Source organism: Cygnus atratus, chromosome 5 (genome assembly GCF_013377495.2).
Source record: "Cygnus atratus isolate AKBS03 ecotype Queensland, Australia chromosome 5, CAtr_DNAZoo_HiC_assembly, whole genome shotgun sequence".
Classification (NCBI taxonomy): domain Eukaryota; kingdom Metazoa; phylum Chordata; class Aves; order Anseriformes; family Anatidae; genus Cygnus; species Cygnus atratus.
The window spans coordinates 53,401,147-53,422,553 of NC_066366.1; the positions used below are offsets into that span (position 1 = coordinate 53,401,147).

At 39.2% G+C, this 21,407-nt stretch overlaps 1 protein-coding gene across 1 annotated transcript in view; it reads right to left on the minus strand.

Moving 5' to 3' along the window:
• Nucleotides 1-2,676: 2,676 nt before the first annotated feature.
• BEGAIN (brain enriched guanylate kinase associated) overlaps nucleotides 2,677-21,407 on the minus strand; it is a 76,582-nt gene continuing 57,851 nt past the window's right edge. Inside the window, exons 7-10 of the mRNA XM_035566844.1 lie at nucleotides 10,783-10,890; nucleotides 7,288-7,371; nucleotides 4,153-4,200; nucleotides 2,677-4,029 (exon numbers count right to left, since the gene is read on the minus strand). Of these exons, the coding sequence (XP_035422737.1) occupies nucleotides 2,677-4,029; nucleotides 4,153-4,200; nucleotides 7,288-7,371; nucleotides 10,783-10,890 (1,593 nt within the window). The remainder of the gene's footprint in view (nucleotides 4,030-4,152; nucleotides 4,201-7,287; nucleotides 7,372-10,782; nucleotides 10,891-21,407) is intronic.

The window sequence follows — 21,407 nt, forward strand, 5'->3', positions numbered from 1 at the left end:
AAAAATGTTAAAGGGTTATAGGCTATTTTACAAAAAAAGCCCAGTGCTAATTGGCTGAAAAGTCAGGTTTCAATCTCCATATTCAATCTCCAAAAACTGAGAGAAAGAGTCAAGTGAAGCATAGAAGAATGCTTTGAAACTTCAGTAGAAGGAAAGAACATAATACAACAGGATATTAAATAATCAGATCTGTAATAGCTAAAAGAAACTTAATTTTGTATAATTGCCAAAATAGCAGTTTTGTGTCAAATAATGAATGATATCATAATAGGATTGCTCTGATACTGTGTTCTAGTTCATAAATATCAGGATTTATTGTTCCATAGTGTATATACTTTAAGGTGATATAAAACTTAATTTTCACCTCTTGCATACAAATCTTTGTATTCATTGACAAAAGAAGTAAATATCTCGTTGTAGACTGCCTACATTTTATGTGCCCGAATAAGTCAACAGTAAGATTTTTTTTTTTCTTGTCTGTTTTCTCTCAGTGAGGAAGGGGGAGATAGATAGCAGATTTTCTGGATCTCCGAGTCTGTTTTGTGCAGGTCAGATTCTGCCATAGAACCAGTTTGCCTTTGGAAACTTTTTTTTTCCTTTTTTCTTTCTAGTGGGCTTGGTGGAATTGTTTGTGACACAGCCTCCCACTAGCTGTACGTGTAGGAGCATAAAAGCACAAGGTGCATAATAGTTTTTGTACTGAAGTAAGGCTCACTTTAACCTTCTGTTGTGGCTTACCTGTGTGATATTATTAGCTACCATTGTTCTCCTCAGTGCTAGTACAGCTCTCTGAGGAACTGTAGGGATGTAATGCCAGATCTTCAAAACAGCACAGCAAGTACTTGCATGCATTAATAATTGTCAAATTTTTATATTATCCAAGAAGAATGTGAAGAACAGTATGAAAAGCAGTGGGAATTATTGATGCCAAATGCATTGAATGTGTGGCTTCACAATTTAAGATACTTATGTGGAAAGTAAGCAGTTCTATAGCCCTGGTTCACATTAACTTGCCAAGTGACAATTTTCAGTCATTCAGTAGAAAATATATATTTTTTGAATACGTAATGAATGATAGGTCATTATTTTAGCTTTATAGGAACTATTTTAGATTTCCACAGTGATCTCACTGATTTACTACCACATATTGCGCTAAGGAAGGTCTTTCCCTATATATGAGCCTGTCAGAGACTGTATTTCAAGTACAGAATGAACATGACATAAAAGAATGATTTAGTATTTACTGCTGTATTCTGCCTGTTAACAAGAAGCAATACTCAAGCCAGGAAGGAAATCCACAGGATTTTCCCTTCTCTCTGTTTTTCTCCTCTTTTGCTCTCTCCCTTCTGCTCCTGTCCAAGTTGTACGCTTTGGATGGAATGATGAGAAACAGAAAACACTTGGAAGAGGAAGTGCAAAAACTACAGGTTAAACTAAACTAAATGCAAAAACTACAGGTTAAACTATGGCTTCTCAGTGCCAGGGATGAAACTGCCATAGGCTACAGAAGACCAGCTTTTCCTTACATCTTAGAAAAATATCTGTGAAATACATATGTGAAAGTACAATTTTGGAAGATCCATAAAGACCTGAAGGGCTGTGTCAAGTACATGTGTAATAGAGGAAGAGCTTATGTCACAAGTTTTCAAGTAGATTTCAAGTTTCTTTTCAGTGCGAAGACCCTTTCCTAGTGAATTTAAAGTTGTTGATTAATGGTTTATTTCCTTGTTTTCCTTTCACAGGCTGATGAGAACCAGTCCTTCCACTCCCTCAGGCCACAGGATGAGAACTGCTGCTCTGTGGTTTATACAGACTCCTTTGGAAAACAATCTAAAACAGTAGCTTTACTCAATAACTTTTGCTGCACTGATACTACCCAGAGCAATCCCGTGTTCTATTGTCCAAAGCATGTTTTAATGAAGGAAAAAAAAACATAAAATATCTCCACTGGTGTCTTTTATTAAGTAATGCAAAATACAGTATTAATTATGACACTGCATGCATTTTAGACAATATAAATGCAAGCCTACAGAAAATGTGACAAAGAAACCCTCAATTACTTTTGAGGTAGTATACAAGGAAAAATAGGAAAGCAGAAACACAGTGGATTAAAAGAACAAAATATTGGTATCACTTTGTGCATACATTAGTCACTCATAAATACATTTGTATGAAATAACTTAAGATACAATTCCATTCTTTTTAAAAAATATACTTCTTCAAATTCACGATTCTTGTTAGTTTTGTTTTCATATGACATTTTATGATATTTTATCAGGTGGATTTGTTTTTTTTTTGTCACTGGCGTCATGATTGTACCCTTTTCCTCCAAGAGTTTAGGCACAGATGGCCTCATGCACAAAAATAAATAAGAAACCTGCTTGAAGGGAAAAGAATCCTGTTCAAATAGCTTAGGATAATATAATAAATACCATTTTGTTTATAAAAATATTTCAGGTTTATAAAAGAGGGGAGGGGATGATCTCCCATGTGGAAAGGATGTTAAGTGAAAAGTGCTGTATAACATTTTTGGAGAGATTTTGTTTTAAACATATAGTACCATTATGAATATATATTTTATAATAATCCTGTTTCTGAGAACCTTATGTTCACTAGAAGTATCAAACGCTGTTTGCTTCCTTTTGTGTGTTGTCTTATTGCAGTTCTGGAAGATGCCTAGTTCAGAAGTGTTCCATATAGTTGTGCTTTTGTAAGGCTGTCCTTCCGACTCAAGCCAGTACTTCCAGTCCGTTGAAACTGCTGCTGTTTGCTGTGAATACCCGAATGGCTTCCTTGCTCCATGGAAGACTGGTGGATTTCTGAAGCCTCCATCGAACTCTGATTGAGGGACTCTGCCGAGCTGTTGGGGCTCACGTCCACGTATTCTCTTTTCAACACTGGGCTATTTTCAATGTTTTTGCTACTGCATAACTGGACGGTGATCCTTTCATTTTTTTGGTCTCTTGATTCTTTTGTTTTGTAGGTGGGCAACTTGTCCTGCTTACAGCTAGTGCTGATGTCAATGTTCAGGCCACTGTCTGTTCTCAGGAAGCAAGAATCCACAAGTCTGCTTTGGCAGATATCATCTCCCTCTGAGCAGCTATCTGCTTTGTAGCTGGCATAGATGGGGCTTGTTCGACTGTCTCCCTTTTTAATTGGGCTGCTGTAGTACTGCTCTGAAAAACTGCAGGGCGATAGCCTGCCAGTGTTCCTGTAAGAGTATGCACCAATGTCCTCCACGCTCAATTGCCTCCATCGCCCAGGCAAGTCTTCTTCTGAAAGGTGGGTGCTCATTTTCTGATTCGCTAAAGCCTGCTGTGGTGTCATGGCTGAGAAATGAAAGGGTTCGTTTGCATAAGGAGGCAGAGTCCTAGTGAAAGTGGGCGAGTTCTCGTTGTCGTCAGCAAGCTCCATGTGCTGTGCAGGCTTGGACTTGGCAAACCTGGGGCTTCCCTGATGCTCGTAACCTGCAGGTGACTTTCTTTCAAAGAGTTCGTCTCGGTTGCTCATGTAGATTGCTTGCTGAGAGGCTGTCATTGTGTTGGCTTGGGCGTTCTCCTTCTCCTCAGATGTGACACTGAAGCTGGAATAGGAGCTGGAGGTTGGCAAAGAGGTAATATACTCTGGGAAGGCTTCGTGAGAGAAGCTGGAATGGAAACCATCTTCTTCGACAGTACTGTCCGTGGAGTTTTGGGACCGCAGGAACCCCACGTCTTTCACTTGCGTGTCCACACTCTGCCTCCTCTCCCTCCTCCTCTCCTCAGGGCAGTAAAGGGCAGTGTCACTGCAATAGATGTCTGACTTGTACTGGGGCCTTTGCCCAAGTTTTCCAGCAGAGTCCTGAAATTCCCTTGCAGAGGGGCTTGACAAGTGTGAAGACAAGCTGTTTGGGTCTGGTTTTTCCAGTACTTTGGCAATGACGCAAGTGGGTATGGTGTCCGCGTAAGATGTGTGGCACAAGGGGACAGAAAGGCTGCACCCATGTTTTTCCAGATGGATGCTGACTCTTTCCTGAAAGTCAGATGGCAACTGCAATACAAAGAGATGGCAGAGGGAGGGGATAGGAGAAAAAGGTGCTTATCAGTTCTGGTGTCTCCTTGGGCTTATGCAACATTGATAGAGGAGTGCAGTTTATGACATTACATAGCTCACCATATACGGCTCTTTGACTAATGTGATGGCCACAATCTCTGTGCATTTCTGAAAACAAATGTAATCAAATTAATTTTATTTATTTACTTAACATTTGGAAGTCTTCATTTGCTTCCTCTCATGGAAAACACTGAAGCAGAAAGGATTGCTTCCTAATTAATTGAAGTTGGATAGAAACGAACTAAGGAACATGGTAAACAATGACCTTAAAAAGGCAGGTGGGGAATTACAGCCTACAGCAACACTTTCCGAACAGTGTGCATGTGTGTGATTTGAAGTTGTGGTGTGGAGGTCCCTGCTGGGGTGAGGAAAGAAGAGGAAGAGGTCAGATATATTCTGTTCTTTTGCCTTTCTTTGAGCTTCTCTTGCATCCAGTCCAAAGCCAAATTGTCTCCTGCACTTCAGTGCTGTGTTTTATAAATGACGTTATTTGAAGAGGCAGGATAGTTGGTTTCACTGACACTTAAAGCAATGGTACTGGTTGCTGTGAGAGGAGTGTTTCTGTGCTGGGAGGAAGTAAATGAAACCAGCTACCTTGCCCCAGAACTTGGACCCTGCTTATCAGGTTGACCATCCTTATAAGCCTCTCAACATACCCTCTTCCAGCAGCTGCAAGTGGCTGCTTTTCTAGTTTCTTACTGCACCAGAAGAAACAAGAGCTAAGACCTAAAGATGCATTTTGATTCCTGTGGTGGATCATTCAAAATTAACCCATAAATCTATTATGCATCAAAAATCATACAGTTTCTAGGGAGAGATGGGATCGGCTTTGTGGGCAGTGATTCCACCTGCCATCCTCTCATGTGGAGCAGAAGAGGTTGAAAGACTGCATTCTGTGGTGCAGCTCAAAGGCCCAGTAGGTAAATCTTACATAGGTATAACCAAGCATGATACTAACCATACTTTTTCTGCTTGGCTCATTTCAAATCTCTACTGATGATCCTGCAGGAATACAAGTGACTGCTGCATGAGATCTCTCCCTCAGTATTTCTTGCTGGAAATCAAAGAACTCATGTTTGGGCTAAGTTTGTAACTGGATTTGTGACTTTGTGACAAGGTTAGCTCCCTTGATATCCATGTTGATTTGTGCCGCTTAAGAATATAGCCCCTGAATTCTTGGCTGCACTGTACTCGGCTCTAATTATTATTATTATTATTATTATTAACTAGAAATCAAGTTGCTCTTTACCATATAGATAGTGGCTACTCTTCTATCCCCAATTATCACACTCCCACCTTAACTTTGTTTCTCTAGAGGAGACAGCCCTTTAAATATTGAGGGAGTCCCCCTCAGCCCCTCTCTTTAGGCAAGAAAAATTCAAGGTGTCTATTGCCTATAATGATCTAATATTATATAAATTGTGAAGTCTCTCTTTTAGTTTCACTGGGAAGAGATTAAAGTTGGTTTAATTCCCAAAATTCAGTGTATTCAGTATGGCATGCTGTGGAATGGCACTCTTGTTAGTCTGGAGTAGGATGAGAGCTTTTTCAAGCAACAGAATTTCTATGTTATTTTAGAATAATTATTATGTTGATAATTAGCTCATATATCTTCCACTGGAAATAAAGAGTGTGATATTGCCAATCTGCTGGCAGACAGCAATATTAGTCAGAGTAAGTATGGATGGAACAAAGATTGAATAAATGCTTTGTAAAATAGGGCTGCTGTAAATTGCCACAAAAGTGACAAAATGAAATACGGTTCATTTAATATGAAATTGCTGTATGGGTCAACTATCATTTAGTATCCTGTAACATCACTCTTTGGTCTATTTTGTATACATTATTTAGATTATGAAATGCATTAAGAAAAAGTTTTTTTGTTTTGTTATACTGGAAACTGGAATTACTAAAATGATATTGCTATCACATTACTTGTCTTACTATAGTTTAGGTTTCTGGATAATATACAATACTTCAGCAGGCAATAATTGTGCTTGTAAGGAATTTAGTGACTGTGTCAATGCATTCACACTTGTTACATTAATAAAAACTTGGAGTAAGGAGTGGAGTCTGCCCATTTAACTGAGTGTATGACAGTCTGTGAAATTATGGGAGGTCCCATTTGTGATGGTTTTCTGCAGGTGAACAGCTAAGTAACTTTAAGGTCCTAATTCTTGCTAATAGGCAGGGTGCTTTTGGTATGAATAATGTGATGATGACTCCTGGATAGGAGTTGCTAAGGAAAGTCAGTTACTAGGAAAAAATAACAGGATGATGGTTAATCTGGAAGTGTTATCTCAGTTCCAGGAAATCATTGCCCATTTGACTGAAGAGTATTGATCTATCTTTGTCAGTTTTGTTTAGTGCTCTTAAGCAGTCTACTTGCTTAGAGATGGTTTATACATTTCACATGCAATTTTGACATAATTCTGTCACAGAATCGCACAAGAGAGGCCATTTGGGGGGGGACACTAACCTGATGGAACTGATAAAAGGAAGGCTTTTCTCTGTGACCTTCAACAAGCATATATACATGAAGAAGGAGCTGTTGATTTGAGTAGGGTCCTACTTCACTAAAGACAGACTTGTTCATGGAGATAACATTTGCTTCCCCTTTAAGGAGTTTGTTTCTCATGCCTAGCTTCCTTGGAAGTGAAGATTATTAATTAAAGCTTGCACCTTGGAAATCAATCATCCAGTGCTCTGGTTGCTTTACAAAAAGATATTTGTTCTGTCATTCTATTTTAAAATTCAGGTTTATAAATTAGCTGGACTGGAAAATAGCTTCAGGAGGAAAGCTGGTTATATCAGAATCTCTGATGCCTACAGGTTGTAATTTCCCCCCTCCTCCCCAACACCAACATTTTGCAGTCCAGAGTTCTCACCACTTTGGTTTTAATAAAACCTTTACTTTTCAACATGGTCAGCAGAGACCCCATTCTATTGTATAGCAAAGTTGTGGGAAAAAGAGTACCATGAAGTTACGTTCCCAGCTGTGATTTTGTCAGCACCCTTCCCAGCTACACAGAATAGCAGCACCCTTCCACTTGCTTAAAGAATGAAAAAAAAAAAATCACAACCTTAAGGGCAACAAAAGTTCTCGAATTGATACATGTAAAAGAACCTATTTTCCATAAAATATTTATTTATTTATTTATTTATTTAACTATTCATCAGTTTTAGTCACATTACCTCAGAAAGTTTATGTGCCCTGTCATAATTCTTGCTGCACTGGAGCAATTGAGCAGCTAAATTGCAGTCCTTCCTATAGAGCTCCTAAAAAAAATAAAGAAAGAAAAGAAAAAGAAAAAGCCTGTTTTAGAATTTGATGGGGAACTTTGGAGCATACTTTAACTTTTAAAATCATTAAGATTCTGTGTTTCTTGTGTGGTGGTGAGAAGTTTGTCCCTTTGCTCTGTGAGGGTTGATAAAATTACCAGAAATTAAAAACTGTAGCTATAGAACAGTAATCTGCATTTCAAAAGATGCATACTTACCATTAGGAACTTGACTATACTGTTAACATGCATGGAGCTATGAAGGCTAAAATAAGCATGATATTTTAAGCAGAAAGGAAAATTTAAGAACTGTCAATTTTTACTGAGTTATCGAGATCAGCACTGAGATAATAGTTTATAAAATGATGAAAAAATCTTATGAGACTGTGGGAGAAATTCACTGCAGAAATATAAATTGTATATTTTTTTAAATGTCCTTTGTCTCCCTATGAAATATTCTTGCTGGTTCTTGGCTCCTTTCTTATCTTCCAGAATGTAACTATACAAATACGTTAAGTCTCTCTGCAAACATTTGATGCTAAAGAACAGCACATTTTCCTTGGGTAAGAAACTAGCATGAGAATTTTACAAAGGGAAAAAGAGAATTTAGCAGGCCAGTTAAACTATTTTTATATTGAATGGGTCCCACAGCCTATCTAATGTGAAAATTCAGTACAGGGATTTGCCCTCAACTCATTTTTCACCTTAATTTAATTGAATATACATGGTTGTTACTGTGTCCTTCAACCAGTTTCTTTGGGTCCCTGGAGGTAAGAGTTATATGTTGCTTCTGATCAAGGTGCCATTAAAAATTAAGTTGGCTTCACAAGTTGACTTTATAGGTGGGATTAGATGAGACAGACAAAGCATAAATGACTGTGGACACTAAGCCATGTTAACCTGTAAAAATTAGAAAATATTTATAAGAAAAAAGTGTTAAATATGGATTTTTTTCTGGTGCTAATATTATTTCATCGCATGCGCATTTTTACTGTTTTACTTGTTCCTTTATGGATACATTTTCTTTGAAAAGGACAGACAGAAATTCTCTCTGTTTAGAAACATAATTTTAGATGTATTCTGCAATAACAGGCTCAACAAGATGTTCCTGGGAATCTGTGAGGCATGTGGGTAAATGTATTTTTCTCATGAACATTAGTTTATTTATGTCTTCATATTCAAGGACCCTTAGAAACTTTTTCTGTGTGTGTGTGTCTGTCTGTGTCTCTGTGAACATTAAACGTGCTACTTTCTGCTTTAAATGTACTGGGGAGATAGATTTCACTTATGTAGGTTTAAATTTTATGTTAGTACACATTATCTTTATTCCTTAAAATAGATGCAGTAGGAATCCAGGAATTCAATTTAGAAGCAAAATCTGTTGCACATGCATGTGATTCTGACATGTTACATGCACATTAAATGCATAATATATTGCTGTAGAATGGATAGCATAGACAAGTACCCCAGGTCCCTTATGGCGCACAAAAATGAAATCACTCCAAAATCCAATCCTTTCTTTAAAAGCTTTGGGGCTCTGTTTCTGTGAAGTGGTTGTCATGGAGAGTACAAAATCCATTTCTGGCACTTTATTTTTAGCTACTTTAAAAATTACTACAAAAAAAATTACATGTGATTTGGATGTGCCATATGTATGTTGTTCTCAACATGTTAGGGCACACTGTGTGACTGGACAGACTTTGTGTCTTAAATACTTACCTGGATGGTAACTAGCCACATCTGTGGCAAGCAAAACAATAATCAGATCCTAATTCCAAAGTGTTTTCCATTCTCTTAAACATAGTTTTGCATCTAAAGCATCATTTTCTGTGTTCACCAATGGAATAGGGGGAAATAAAGTTGGAGGAAGAAATACTGGCAGGAAAAACATGTTCTCCCCGGGTGGGAGTCTTCAGTTTAACACCCTCTCTTCTTATTAGACATAATACTAATGGATTGTTTCATAGTTCTTTATTTTAAAATTTGGAATTTATCCTTTACTTTTGTTAATGACACCACATAACTAAGGGCAGAATTTTGTCTGTGAATTGACATCAAGTGTGAAGCAGTAGTACTTGTATTTGAGGCTTCTGTACTGTAATGTAATATTCAGCATGGTTTACAATAATTCTGATGTCTTGGAAGAGTACTCTGTATTCCAGGTCAGTCTAATCTGCCTTTAAAAAACTATCAATATTGAAAACAATTCTTCAGATGTGGGCTCAAACCTGACTTCATGAAGTAGAGATAATGCATGAATTCTTATTATGAAAGCTTTACTGTTTCTTTTACTTCCATTTTAAATATGAATTAACTCTACTGATTTCAGCTGAAATTAGTCTGGATTTATAGGTGTGCTTCCAAAACCCAAAATTAGCCCATTGAATTTACCAACTTCATTTAGTTACAGATAGTGGAATTATGAAGTATCTATTGTTTCAACGGTTTCTGTAGAGATAAAAGATCATACTGTGGACTCTGCATTGGATAATTGCATTGGTTAATCACATAGGCACAATTCACATCAACAGACATGTTAATTGCATCAGATGACCCCTGCTTTGATTTCTTGTGAAATATGGGAAGATGGCAATGTGTTAAAGCATTAACAGAAACACATCTTCCGTAGGTGATTTTTTTTTTACTAAGTGTCTAGGGAATGGCACAACAATGAACTGAATGTCTGCAACTTTCCTTTCTTTGCTGTCTATATTAGGTTTGTCCCTGGAAGGATTTCATGAGCTCAGTTGCCAGTTGCAGAACACATGCCAGGTTCCAGCACTGTTTAATGAGATGCAGGGTGACAATCACAAAATATATACCCTGTTTCATTCCACAGAGATAGGTAAGGTGTTAAATGTGAACCATAGCTGGGGAAAACCTGGCTCCCCCTGTGATAATCTGAGTGACCAGGTTGGGTCAATCTTATTCACTACTAGCAGAGCTCTCTCGTGCTGGGCAACATGTGTCAGTGAGCAAATACTGAAAGATTAGAGGAACTGTGGGAAATGTCAGGTTGTACACCGTGCCTACAAGCCTTATGATGAGTCCTCACTTGAGACATGTTCATGCAGTAGCTCAGAGCATACGCTTCTACTTGTCTGCTGTACTAGACCAAAACCAATGGCAAATTCATTGTGGAAATATTTCCATTTCTTGGAATATATTTTTAATCAGGTTTTGGTTAGACATAAGGAAAAAAGTATCAATGAAAAGATTCACTCCAGCCCCTTAACTTTAGAAGAGTCAAAATTACAAAATGATGAGAACATCAAACGTGAACTTTAACTGTAGGTAACGTTACATTTAATGTAAACAATAAGAAATTATTCTATAATTACATAGGAAGTGTATTGCCTAATTTACTTCTGAGTATAACCTCAAGATGTATCCATAATTAAATACTTACATTGTCTTCTGACAACTTATCTATCGTCACCTTGGCCTCTATTAAGTGATTATTGAGTGCAATTATTTCATGGCTCAAAGCCCGTTTTTCCTCTTCGTAATGTTGACCCTATGAAGAAAATGGAGTAGTCAGTATTTTTTATACTGTCAGAATATTTCAGTAAAATGCCCAAAGCTTGATGTCATTCTCAAACCTAGGGAAAAACACAACAGATCAATATCTTTTTTTTTTTTATTTATTTTTTTGCTATTTTCTCTGAGCAGATAAGGTGATGTGCTTTGAAAACACCGAGGTCAAATTAAACTCACACTAGGTACCTTCACAACAGGCTCTAGCTAGCGTGTGAAAAAGGATTCAGTTCAGCTTCATCTGTTCCTTGTTTGATGGAAGCCAGGGTTTCTAACCTAGAAGTGACTTAGGCTGCTCTTGGCTTTTGCTACAAGAATGTTTCAGTTATGCCATTAGCTCCCATTCTCATTGGGATGGAAGAACAATGTTTAAAGAGGAAAGTAGCTGTGCCTGAGCCAATTTCTTTTTAGCTGTTGACTGTTCTGGCTGCTTTAAAAGTCCCGAATGTGGTTGTTCGTTTCTCAAGATGAATGTTTGCCTGACTGTGGGGTTAGCACAGGCACTAGCAGAATGTGACCCACTGCGGAATAATAGGAAAATAATCTGATTCAAGCTTCTTTCTGCCCACCAATTTAATCTTGTTACCATAAAGCTGTAACTCTTTATTATAAATGCAAAAATTCAGCAGGAAAAGTAAAGTGCCACTGGACCTTCCCCCTTGTGTCCCAGTTTCATATTGCAGTGTTTGTTGCACCACCTCGTATTAAAAAAAAAAAAAAAAAAAAAAAAGGAATGATCATTTATAACCCTGCCTCCAGCTTTACATTAGTAATAAAAAGTATGGTAGGTTCTGCGTACTGTATCTCAGATCAAGGTATCTTCCTTGTGCTCTGTGCTGTATGAGACCATGATAGAAAGGAGGCTTGCCAATTATCTGGAGTGATATTTTAGAAAGCAGCTTCTCAATAATAGAAAGTAGGGTAAACTTCAATGTACATCTGTTTTGTTTTGTGAAACTACTCCAGTGACAAATTCACAATCTCACTTTCCATTCTAAAATTGTTAGAGTAATTTGTGAAGGATTTTCTCCAGCAGGCTGATCATGTTAGCTACTGAAGTTTCCCAAATGCCATATTGCTGGGGTCACACAAAAATCTTCCATCAACACATGCTCGGCATTGTCAGCTAATTGACAGCGATGGGAGCATTGTGTCTTGAAGTCTGAACGAATATCAAGGTTAATTATCCAGCTGCAAAGCACCAGGCTATATTATATAAAAAAGGGTGATTAAATTGGAAGTGGCAACTCATCCTAAATCTCTGTTTAAAGAAAAACACTTTCTAAAATGGTCTAAGTGAGCCCATATCTTGCTTTAAACAATGAAGATATGATTGAGGGGTCACTGGCCTAGACTGTTTTAATATCAGCTTTTCTACGGACTGGCTGCTCCCCGCTGTTACAAGCCTGGAGCCTGGTGTAGGCTCAAAACTCTCCTGTTTTCTTCCCCTTTGATCAGTTCGCCAGTGCTCTTACTGGCTGCCTGGGGATTCTGTCATGGAAAGCCAAAGTGTAGCTTGGAGAGCTTGCAGGAGTGGCAACCTCACTGGTTTGAACAAGACGCCTGATCTTAGGGGCTATGTTTTTTAATTAGGCAGATCGACATGGTTTTATACGAGGCCCTTAACTCTCATTGATTTTAATGGGAACTAAACAGCTAGGCACTTGGTAAACCTCCTGGACATCTGTGCACCTCTAGAAATCTGTCTCCTTTGAGAGCGTGACTGAAGATTACATTTTCAAAGGTATTTAGCTGCGTAATGAGGTAGACAAGTGCTATATTGGCATCTCCAACTACCTAAATACCTGGGGAAAATGTATCCCCTCAGTTTTCTAAATTGTTTCATGCTTTTGAAGGGTCTAGGTCCTCTGAGTACAGACTTAATCTTCCATATAACTTTGTATTGAAGATTTTATCAATCCTTGCATGAAAAGTTGTCATCAATGCCAGGGCAGCTGATTTGTGGGACCCCTTTTTGCTCTAAGTCTGATTTCAATGCGTGTTGCTCTTGCCTAACCAAACTGAACTTGGCTTAATATATTTTGCAGTTCAGGCAAGATTGCCCAATCTAGGATTTATAGGCTTCAGCACAGACAGGAACTCATAAAAAGGCAACAGATTCAGGCTTTGGAAACAGTATTTTCCATTGCATTAAGTAATGCTGAATTGACTGAATTATGGTTTCTTTTTATTCTAGTTACTGAAGCTTTTGGGCTGATATTTTCCAGACTTTGTATCTGACCAAGTAAGACTTAAAAATATATTTTGGATTTGTTGAACTGTAGAATTCACCTCAGTCCAAATGTATATTACATAGGCCAGGGGCTAGACACCAAAGTTACAGACATCTCATCCATGCTGTGGAGGATTGGGAATGAGAAAGAAAGGCTAGTCTCAGTTTTCTTCACCAGTTTCTGTTAGCATCTTTCTCTTAAAATCAGTGTTGTTGACATGAGCAAGAAGCAGTTTGCCCCACTGTGGCAAAATGAGGTGGACAGGACCCTGAAAGGCTTTTCTGTATTGACCACATATCCTGTGTCCCCATCTTTGAAAGTTCAGGGCTTCAGCCAGATATGACTGTGGTGCAGTTTTGGCAGCAACAGAGCAGAGGCTTAACCCTGAGACCAGCTTGGGGAAAACAGTGCAGCTGGAAGATGTGGCATGGTAGTGCTGGATAACTGCATTAAAAGGATTGCTGGGTACTGGCAAGTGCAACTTTGAACTCTCCAGCTGCAGTCAGGCGATCATTTTTCCAGCAGTGATTATAAATGATGGAGCGGGCTGAAAGGAGGACAGCCATCATAATATCAATGCTATGATTACAAGTTACAAATAGAGATGCTTATTTTACTTATAGCCACCTTCTGCAGACCCCTCTGTGCCTGGCATCTCTTGGATGCTTTCTTCTCCTGCTCATCCACAGTGCTGGTGGCCTCTCTTCTTTCTCCTTTTGGCACAGCTTTCTGTTCTGCAGGTGCTAACAACCTATCTCCTAAAACTCAGTAACAGATCAAGTTAATGGAGTTATTAATATGCCAACAGCTTACAGCTGGGCTGAGGGCTCCTGAAGCTCGATCCAAAATGTTGTGCATCTTTGTTCAGGAATTTTTGTTGAGTCAGCTCAATGCGTCTTGCCCTGGCCTCCTCCCTTGGCGCAGAGCCAGCCTGAAAGAGTACAGTGCATGGTGTCTGACTAATTTGCCAGAATTGCAATCATGCGCCCATGTCTGAGTCAGACCAACTTAGTACTGCTGGGTGACTCCAGTGGTGCACAGTGCTGATACTCATGTTGGGGGATGCAAGCGCTCATGGTCATTGCTCCTAGCCCGAATTTAGCATGGGCCTCACTGCCTCCTACTCAGATCCCTCCTGATGAAGGAATTGGGTACCTACTTTTTCCAAGGGGATCTGGAACCTTCTCTATCTATTAATATTTATCTATGACAGTTACAATATCCCTCATATCTTCACAGATCCACAAAAATGTAAGGTGTGACTTTCAAAGCTCCCTGGTATTGCCTGGTCCATGTGCCTGTTATTATGAGTGGGGTGAAAAGAGTTTTGATAGGTTGATATAGCATGAAATACTTAATAGATAAGTGCATTTTGGTATGTGACAAAATCTGGATGAAAAGATCTGCTCGAAGCTTTTCTTATGTATTAGGGCATCAACGAAGACTCCTACTCTAGTCCTTCAGCACAGATGGATAAAATGTAATAAAGTTGGTTGTCTCTCTGGTAATGTTTTACTTTCCCTTCAGTGCTTTCCTGTGTTCCAGCAGCTGGAGGGTGTCCTACTGTAAAGCGGTGTCAGCTTTTCGGTCAGGGCTAGGCTTTGTACTTTGCTGTCCTGCGGGAGCTCTGAGATGTGTACAGACCTTCAGAAATCAGTCTCAGTTTTGCAAATGAGCAGTGCTGCTCTGTGGAAATGTCAGCCTTCTCAAACATAGCAAAGTAAATCTGTTCTTGATGTTCCTGTAAGGAACATTTCAACGGATACCATTTCAATGCTGTCATGAGAATAACGTCATGGTAGCAGTGACCATCAGGACAGACCAGCAGCATTCCTTTGGAAATGCCTCTTAATAAGTGACACCTGAATGACAGAAAGAAGGAGGGAGAGAGACTTGTTCTGTTACAAATACCAACAAAGTGGCACTGTTATCCCATCCGGAGTGCCTGGATGGAGGTTTACCCCAATAAAAACAAAATAAAAAAATTCTCTCTCTCTCTTTTTTTTTTTTCTTTTTCCTTTTTTCCTCACTGCTGTGCTTTTCCAGGAGGAAGACAGCACTTAAACAGGAGAAATTCCCCACCTTCAACACTGTTATCTCACTGTTTTTCTCAGAGAGTGCCAGTCATGCTCTTTTCACTATGAATATTAATAGGTGCTGTAAGGTATCTGCTAAGCAGCTACAATGTATTTCCTGTTATTCTGTTGATCTTAGTTGGTGGACAAGTGTTATGGGGATATATTTTCAAAACAAGGTCTGTATATTTTATGGCCATATTTTATATTCCCTTTGAAATCATCCCATGAAGAACAAAACAGAGCAGTTAGCTGAGACACAGAACTGGTAGGAGTGGCTGACACTCCAGAGGGTTGTGCTGCCATCCAGTGGGACCTGGATGGGCTGGAGAAATGGGCTGTAACCACATGAAGTCCAACACGGGGAAGTGCAAAGTCCTTGCACCAGGGCAGGAACAAGGCCAGGTAACCATGCTGGGGGCCACCCAGCTGGAAGGCAGCTCTGCAGAGAAGGATTCAGGGGTCCTCCTGGGCACTAAGATGAACGTGATTCAGTAACGTGTCCTTGCCACAAGAAAAGACTAACATTATCCTGGGTTGTCAGCAGTTCAAGAGAGGTGATCCTTCCCCTCTGCTCAGAACTGGTGAGGCCACACCTGGAGTACTGTGTCTAGTTCTGCCCCCCCCCCCCCAGTACAAGAAAGATGTGGAGCTATCAGGAGTCCAGCAAAGGGCCACAAAAAATGATTAAGGTCCTGGAGCATCTCTCCTATGAGAAAAGGCTGAGCTATGACTTCTCAGCCTAGATGTGAGAAGTCTCGAGGGGAATTCATCTATGTGTATGAATATCTGAAGGGATCCAGGCTCATTTCAGTGGTGCCCAGTGACAGGACAAGAGGCAATGGGCACAAACTGAAACACAAGAGGTTCCTTCTGAAGACTGGGAAGCTCTTCTGTACTGTGCAGGTGACGGAGTACTGACACAGGTTGCCTAGAGAGGTTGTGCAGTCTCCTTCCTTGGAGATCTCCAAAAGCTGCCTCGACATGGTCCTGGGCAGCCTGCTCTGGGTGGCCCTGCTTGAGCAGGGGCTGGACCAAGTGGCCTCCAGAGGTCCCTGCCAACCTCAACCACTTTGTGATTTTGGTAAGCAATTATGGCTACCACACCTCACATGATTGCTGTGATAACCAGTGTACAGCATTTGGGGTTGTTATAATATTTGGTATTTTGATATCCTATTAGAAGCAAATACGGACATCTGCCATAGAAGAAAATGCTTCTACTGTTATGCAAAGGAGATTTAATATATAATTAATACATCCTTAGGTCCTGATAAAATAGTGAATAAGTATGTATTGAATATAATACAAAGTCACTTTCTCTCTGCTATTCTGTCAAGACTTCAAAGAGACCTCAGGTTAGACTTGGTGCATGTGAATGCATGTCTTCTGGAGTCAGTGGAGCAGCATCCAATTATTATTAATAATTATGCTAATAATGAGGGATGAGAGTGTGCTACCTATCACAAAGAAAGCGCACCTAGATGCTCAGTAAATTCTCAGTGATTGTTCAGTGACAGTATCTCAATGATGAGTGAGGATGAATTTGCTTTATAGCATCTGTCAGTGTACCTCTTATATCATAGTGAGTTATAAAAGCAGTCATCCCTTGGACAACTGGAGGCTGGGAGGGTACACAATAGTCTGTCCCACCAGGTGTGGAAACTTTTCACTGTTGCAGAAGATAATAGTGTAGCTTAGTTAAAGCTCATATGAACTCTTCTTTCCATCCAGGTGTGTCACAGTTCCTTCTGAGCAAGGCACAATTTGAAATACAGTGTTTGAACCAAGGGGCCTCTTAGCTTGCTGGCAGTCTTAAATAGAAACCAGGGGGGTGGTGGGGATGACTAGTCCAGGGGCATATCTGACAAAGTAAACAAAACAAGAATGAGAAAATTGTGGTGGAATAAAACCTTTTTTTTTCTTTTTTTTTTTTTTTCTATTATAACTCCTTAAGTTAGCAGCTGTTCTATTTGCAATGCTTCCTCATAGACCATATGCATGACATATGTTTTATCAATTGACTCATAAAAAAGCAAAATATGATTTAGATTTGCAGATATGACTGGATATTCTCTGCAGCAATTCATGATATTAAGCATTACTGCATGTTAGTTTCTGCTCTGCAGATCTTGTTATGACAAATTACATGTTTGTGTACCTGCATGTTTATTGATGCTTTGGAGCTATGTGAGTTTGTATGTGAGTTCAGAGCCCAGCTATGGATATCCCCTACTCACACACACTTGCACCCAGGGGCAAAACCTGTAATGAAAACTGTCAGCTAACAAGATGAGAACAAGACGTAAGAATAGTGAAATAATTTTCAAAATGATAAAACTGTGCCAGCTGAAGCCAGTTCATGACTTGAACCTCGGGATATAGGTATTTTGGTACTGACCATTGCTTGATAACACCATTCAATGCCTCTTGCATTTTTTTTTACTTCTTTGCATAATAATCTTATTTTGTTTTAATGGCAAAATAAGTATCCAAAGGAGCTATTTTCTTACAGACTCACTGAATCCATGAGCGTTTAAGAATGTGCATGTTTATGAGCAACTAGAGAAAAAGAGCCAAATGTTTTTCTAATTTATTAGGTAATTCTTTGTCGAGTTGCAAACAAAACTGCAGAAATCTGTAGGGTCTTATGCAGAGTTGGTGGCAGCACCCTGACCGCGTTTCAGGATGTGCCACTGCTTCATCTTTGCTTCCCACTGCAGTAATCCCCAGAACACTCATCCTTGTCTCAACACCTCTTCATAATGCTAATAAAGCCTGGCTTTTGGGAAAGCTGTTACATTATGGTAAGGAGTAATGACTAATTCATTATATTTATTCTATGGTATATTAGATATTTATTGAGAATGATTTTCTGTTTCGAAGCACAAGGCAAGGCTGCATTCTTCAGAGACAAATTTATGACATTAAGGGCTTTAAAATTCTCACTTTCCTGGGAAGGACAGAAAAAATACATTGTTGGTGTATCGCGTGCCTGAGGCCTTACCTGTTGCAAAAATGTATGTCATGTTGGAGTTCTTCCACTCAGAGAAGATAGTGGCAAGAGCATTGCAACATGACAGGCCCTTCTTATGATGAACACATAAGAAAAGGGAAACGACAGCTTAAGTTGGCTCAGAAAGGGTCTAGATTGTATGCTGTTGCCATAGCTTAGGTTATTTTGATTTTATAATTTTATCTAGGAGATAATCAACATAATTAAAAACAATTACATAATCACGGTGAAATGAAAGGGAATGGAAGATTCAGCTGAGCTACTGGTAAGGAACAAAACAATTTGCAAAGAGAAAAAGAATTGGTATGTGAATGGGTAGAAACGGAGAAGTACCATTACTTCAGATCACACCACGTAGGCTCACCAGGCTTGGAGCTTGAAGCTGTCTCTCTAATGACTGTTTAGTGCTCAAAGTTTCTAGCCACACAGGTTTATCTGTGGAAATGGAGAAATTACTGGAGACAGGATATTGCTTAGACTCTACTTAAATGGACTGGGAAGAGAAAGATGTGTTAATGTCTCTGAGTAAAAAGTAAAATGGCCCAGGAAAGAAAATGGGGAATTCTGGAATTTGGAATCTTATATTTATTCATATTATTTGCAGATAATTTTAATATTTATATACATATTAATTGGAGTTAACTACCTAAGCAAGGGCAATTTCCCAACCTAGTAACAAAACTAAGGCTAGACTATTTACAGTACTTTGCTCTTTAACACTTTGTTCCGCTCTAGGAATTTTTAAATTTACATTTCCTGCCACCTTTTGACATCTTTTCTTAATAATTAGGTAGGTAAAAGAAAAATGAATGTAATTGCTGTCTTAAAATAACTGTTAGCTAAATGCTCTCTCAGGAGTTAACATAATTCCCTCTCAGAAAAGCTTGCTCTGACTGATCACACTCCTGTGGCAAGGCTGAATAGGCTCTGTAGGTTTATACTTGAGCTCGAGTGCTCAAATCTGTTCTTGTAGTGCAGATCCAGAATTGCATCCAAGTCCTGCTCGGTGGTGCCTGGCCAGCTGCAACAGGCTGCCCTGCTCTCCCCGCAGTGCTTGCATGAGAGGAAATCATGGTAATCAGGGTACTGGTCTTATTGCTGTGTTATTTTTATCATTTAGGTTTCTGTCTCTTGAATACCCTAGTTCACGTTTAGGGCTGTCCCTTTTGTTGAAATGGATCTTTATAAACATGTCATCATACAATATGTGTATGTCCTATATAATCTGCTCTTTTAATCTTTTAAAATTATTTAACCTACATTGAAACATCAGCTGAGATATTGATTGGAAACTTTTGGTAAACTGGGTGAAAAATTGCAGATACAGTACAGGGAATGGTCATAATGTACTTGAGTCTCTTCAGTGTGAATTAGCCCCTCATGTTTTATTAAAAAATCTCTCTGCTATTTACTATGTAAAATCTCATGTTGGATAAAGATTTTTTTTTTTCTCCAATCATCCCCAGCTCCTTGATAACATTGTTAGAAAATCCCCATAATGTGTTTTCAAGGCAGAGGAGGGGAAGTTTATTAAAGTAAAATGCTCTGTTCAAATATCCAACACCTCAGACCTTGCTAAAGAGGTCTTTTTGGCAGCATCCCAATTTGAACTGCCATAACCAAGTATAATGACTATATTATACTGGGCAGGAACTCTTTATCAGGGAGTGTAGAGATAGGACAAGGAGTAATGGCTTTAAACTAAAAGAGGGTAGGCTTAGATTAGATATAAGGAAGAAATTCTTTACTCAGAGGGTGGTGAGGCACTGGAACAGGTTGCCCAGGGAAGTTCTGGCTGCCTCATCCCTGGAAGTGTTCAAGGTCATGTTGGATGGGGCTTTGGGCAACCTGGTCTGGTGTGAGGTGTCCCTGCCCACGGCAGGGTGGTTGGAACTAGATGATCTTTAAGGTCCCTTCCAACCCAAACCATTCTACGATTCTATTAAATAAATAATGTGAAAAAAGGTCTAAAAGATAAAAGAGTCATGATATAAACTGCCTCAGTAAAGAGAGAATTTTGCTTCCAGTCCAGCTAATGTGTTACTCAAATCTCCTCTGCCTCCTAACAAAGCTTTCTACACAAACCACCACATTCTGCAAAACCACCACTGTTTTGGTGGTGGTTGATGTAGTGCTTTCTGACATGGTTTTAGCTGCAGAATTGCTGAGAAACCTTGGCTGGAGGGACAGGCAGGTGCATGCAAGAGCACACAATGGAAGTTTGCTGCATGGTGTGGTGATATGAGGCTTTGCTAGCCAAAGTCACATCTGATCCTTATAGCAGGGCCACTGTTTTTGCTGCCTTGTGTTTCAGGAATAAACTCTACTTGTATGAGGAAAGACTGCAAAATGGATCACTCAGAGTACTGATAAAGGTTTACTATAAAGGAAGTGCAACACTTCCTCCTCATCTGACTGCTGGAACAAAATCCAAAGAAAATTAAGTAAGGATACATCTTTATGAAAGGATCTGCTCCTACAAGCAGACAGGAAACCCACTGCTCTATGTTCTCTACCTTGCTGCTCAGGGTGGTCACTTGAACTGTTGTCTCCAGAGTTTGTATAGGTAAGAGAGACTCTACTTTTTGGTCAAAAGAGATGTCACACCATTCTTCCATGTCATAAGGGGATTGCCATATGGATTGCCTGTCTTACTTGAGTTGACTGTACTGTCCTCTGCCATTTCAGAGCTATGCAGTACCCCATCCAACTGTGCTGGCACAATTTTGTTGCCATACTGCAAGCAAGTGGTGAAAAATTACCATTTAAAATGGAATACAAACCAAAAATTCCTCACTTTGTTTCAGAGGGAGGTCTTTTAAGCTGTCTTTGCCACCAAGGAAGGAGTACATGGAGTCAATATATTCGGTACATCTTTGTGGCATTCAGAAATCTGGCCCACTCTCTGAATATTTTCCTTAGTATCTCAAGATTAAATTTTCTTTTACCCTAGAGCTTTGCAAAAATTTAAACACTGTGATTTTTTGATGTCATTTATCATAGCTATTCATATAGCTCCTAATAATATTGTCTCTAAGGTATTATTTTCACAGCAGCTTATAAATATTAATATCCTCTTCAAGGAGGCTAAGGCAGGCCTTCCCTTATTTATATGTCTAGAATGCTATTGTCCAAGTACAAGCCAGTCACCTGCCTGCCTTCCTTTAATCAG